Source organism: Notolepis coatsorum (assembly GCF_963971535.1).
Source record: "Notolepis coatsorum genome assembly, chromosome: 4".
Classification (NCBI taxonomy): Eukaryota; Metazoa; Chordata; class Actinopteri; order Aulopiformes; family Paralepididae; genus Notolepis; species Notolepis coatsorum.
This window is the reverse complement of record NC_140168.1, coordinates 1,606,057-1,610,090: the sequence shown is the minus strand read 5'-3', so window position 1 is coordinate 1,610,090 and position 4,034 is coordinate 1,606,057. Positions and strand designations below refer to the sequence as shown.

Below are 4,034 nucleotides of genomic sequence, written 5' to 3'. Positions count from 1 at the left end.
ACTACAGAAGGTTAAGACACTAACTAGTTGTTCACTCTGACTCTTCAACAAGCGCCTCCGTCGGCTGAGCAGCTGAAAGGACGCCGCAGCGTTAGCTCCTCCCCTCCACAGCGTTAGCTCCTCCCCTCCACAGTGTTAGCTCCGCCCCTCCACAGCGTTAGCTCCTCCCCTCCACAGCGTTAGCTCCTCCCCTCCACAGCGTTAGCTCCTCCCCTTACCTTTCTCCAGCGCCGTGAGCCCCATGGAGGGCTGCCCCAGGCCGGCCCTGCTCTCCCAGCGCCCCTCGTCCGCGTGGTACACCTCCACGGAGGCCAGCGGGGTCTGCCGGTGGTCCATGCCGCCCAGCACCATCACCTGGCCGCCCGCCAGGGCCACGGCCGAGGCCCCCGCCCGGGGCACGGACAGCGGGGGCAGCGGGCACCACGTCTGGCTCTCCAGGTCCAGCACCTCGGCGCTGTCCAGGGGCAGGCCCGTCTCGCTGCAGCCCCCCAGGACGTAGAGCAGGCCGGCCCGGTGAGCGGGGGCGCAGTACACCCGGCGCTGCGACATGGGGGGGAACTGCTCCCAGTGGAGGACTGCTGCCATCATCTCCTCCTCCTCCTGCTGCCGCACGGGCATGTCGTCTCCCGGAGGACTGGTGAGAGGGGGAGGGGGAGGAGCATTAACACGGGGGCGCGGCCGCGGAGGGGGGGGGGGGGGAGGGTGGGAGAGGGAGGGAGGGCAGGCACAGCGGATAGAAAGAGTTTGAAAGAAGAAAAAATCGAGAGGCTGCGGGGGACAAGTGTTTAAAGAAAAAGAAAGTGGGAAAGAGAAGAGAGAGAGAGAGAGAGAGAGAGAGAGAGAGAGAGAGAGAGAGAGACAGAGAGAGAGAGAGAGAGAGAGAGAGAGAGAGAGAGAGAGAGAGAGAGAGAGAGAGAGAGAGTGGTAGCAGCCAGATGTTTTGACTCAACTTTATCGGAATGTTGTTTTATTCCTCCGTCTGTTTTACGTGTCTCCACAGCAAAGCAGCCATCTGCCCGTCGTCTCCCTCTTTCCCCCTCCCTTCCTCCTCTCCTCCCTCCTCTCCTCCCTCCTCTCCTCTCCTCCCTCCTCTCCTCTCCTCTCCTCCCTCTCCTCCTTCCTCTCCTCCCTCCCTTCCTCCCGGGGGACGGAGGAAGGCACTCCGACAGAACACTCAAAAGGTGTCCCCGGGTTTAGCGCTTAATTCCCAAAGAATAACCTGAATGTCAAGTGTGAGAGAGAGAGAGAGAGAGAGAGAGAGAGAGAGAGAGAGAGAGAGAGAGAGAGAGAGAGAGAGAGAGAGAGAGAGAGAGAGAGAGAGAGAGAGAGGGGAGTGGAAAGCTGCCACTGGATCAAAGGATGGAGAGGAGGAGAAGGAGGAGGAGGAGGAGGAGGAGGAGGAGGAGGAGGAGGAGGAGGAGGAGGAGGAGGATGAGGAGGAGGAGGAGAGTATAAGCAGCGTCTGACCTTCACCAGCCCCCCCCCCCCGGGGATAATCCAAGTGTAAAAAGAAATCCTGGTGAGGAGCCTGTATTTATGCCCTCAATCAAAGGCAATTATTCAGGAGCGGAGCTCTGTGGCCCGGCCTCCTGTTTCAACCAGGTCTCTTCAGGTCCACAAAAAAAAGAAAGCCGGTTCCGGGAGGACTTCCTATAGTCGGCGGGCGGGCGGGGCTCCGGGGGGGGGGGCTCCGGGGGGGGGGGGCTCCGGGGGGGGGGGCTCCGGGGTGGCTTCCTGGTGGCGTTCCTGGTTTCCCCTGGTGGCGTTCCTGGTTTCCCCTGGTGGCGCTCCTGGTTCCCCTCCGGTGAGAGCCGCCCTGGGGGGAGAGAGACAGAGCGGAGGGTTTAGTGGAGGAGGAGGAGGGGACCTGGAGTCTGTTCAAACCCCGACACGGAGTCGGAATGAGAGTCGGAAATCGGAATCGGAATCAGAATCGGAATCAGAATCATGTGCTGGACTGTATCTTTCTTTATTTCTTAATTTTTTTTGTTTAATTTATATTTTTGGGTTTTGGATTTTTATTTGTATTTATTATTATTATTATCATCATATATACAGTATATATATATATAATATATATATAGTATATATATATAATTTTTTTTAGGGTTGGTTTTCCTATCCTTTTAGTTTTGTATCACAATGATGTGATGTGGAAAACATGTAAAAAGATTGTCTGAATAATGGAAATGCAATAAAAAAAAGTAAAAAAAAAAAAAAAAAAGAGAATCAAAACCAGAATCAGAACCAGAATCAGAATCAGATCCAGAATCAGAATCATCCTGATTGTCGCTCTAAAGAAGAAGAGGTGCAGACAGAGAACACTGACCTTGCAGGAATGCAACAGGAACATAATATAAGAACATAATTAACCTGATGACCAGACATAGATATATAACACTAGATGGCTCACCCGCGCTGCCGGCCAACGGAGACCCACGTTCCCACATGGCGGCCATCAAGTACTGTACTACACAACACCCTCTCTCACCTTGACACACAGAAGGGGGGCTACAGTACTGTACTACACAACACCCTCTCTCACCTTGACAGACAGAAGGGGGGCTACAGTATGTGAGATTGCTGTTCATTGATTATAGTTCAGCTGTTTAACACCAGACTGGTTGACAAGCTGTTCGATCTGGGTCTGAGCTCCGCCATGATCTTGGGCCCTCATGTATCAATGGTGTGTACGCACAGATATGTCCGTAACCCGTGCGTTACGATCATTTGTAAGCAAAGTGTGGGACTTATCAATTTGAACTTGTGCTTGACATTGTGCGTATATATTTAAGCACAGCTCAGACCGGCGCCCAGCGGTAGAATATGAAGACTGCAGACGGACGGCATATGCTTTCATCAGTTTCATGCATTAGTTTCAACAATGATGTGTTCTGTATGACCCGTAATTCACTATAGTTCATTGTAAAATAGCGACATTGGTGTAATTATTGTCAAACCATAGGTATTAATTCAGCCTGGTTCATAGCGTTGTTATAGGAATACTTCTCGCGGTGTGCGCTCAGATGTTTTCAAAGACATAGGGCAGTCTCTTTGCAGAGAGAGAACATAATAATATTAAGTAGAGTCCGCTACCCGAGACACATTCTCCTTGATTTGTACCGCAATTTGAGACCCACATGGAGCAAAACGCAGTGTTGGATGTCGTGATTTCCCCAACCCCCAACTACATACAATATCCATATATCAATAACAGGAGGCCAAGAGAGGATTTTACGCCAGGTTACCCAACATCATCGGAGCAATAGACTGTATCCATGTATAGCTTTCAAAGCTCCATCAACAAACAAATCCAGTAATGTGAACGGGATTCCACTCGGTCAATGTACAGATAATCTGCGATGCGCATTTTGGCTGATAATGTCGTTGCCAGTGGCTGGGAGGAACACGACTCATTCAGGCCTAATTGTATTTAATTCAATTGTAATGTTATTACTGGGGTATCTATAATTAAAACATCACTTAAATGCAGATCAGGGTTATCCACTGAAGCCATAATGACTCTGACCAGAACCACGGGCTCATGACGAGCGCACAATAGGCATTGTAGAGCGCAGAGTTGGCGTGCTGAAATTGATTTCATTTCAGTCATTACAGTGCTTAATGTCGGGTCATCTCTTGTAATTTATTTCTGTCAATGTGCTGGTTCTGTAGCAGGACTGGGTCAGTCAACACACAGACAGACAGACACACAACAACACACAGATCGTACAGTATCTTATCTTAGCTTATTTTACAAGACTTTTGGTGTTAGAGGTGATTAGGTCCAGCATTCCATAACTTTCTATACTGTAACTGAGGAGTTACACAAAGTATAAACCCATTAGAATAATCACTGTCATTCTGTCTGTGTGTGTGTGTGTGTGTGTGTGTGTGTGTGTGTGTGCGTGCGTGCGTGCGTGCGTGCGTGCGTGCGTGCGTGCGTGCGTGCGTGCGTGTGTGTGTGTGTGTGTGTGTGTGTGTGTGTGTGTGTGCAGTAGCCCGTCTCAAACTGGATGAAAGAGATCCCCACA

The 4,034-nt window shown here is 50.8% G+C and overlaps 1 protein-coding gene across 1 annotated transcript in view; it reads right to left on the bottom strand.

The window, feature by feature from the left end:
• Window positions 1–201: 201 nt before the first annotated feature.
• Window positions 202–4,034, bottom strand: part of klhdc8b (kelch domain containing 8B) — a gene marked incomplete at both ends in the record, with an annotated part of 9,010 nt that continues 5,177 nt past the window's right edge. The window contains one exon of the mRNA XM_084313305.1: window positions 202–634. Within this exon, the coding sequence (XP_084169431.1) occupies window positions 202–634 (433 nt within the window). The remainder of the gene's footprint in view (window positions 635–4,034) is intronic.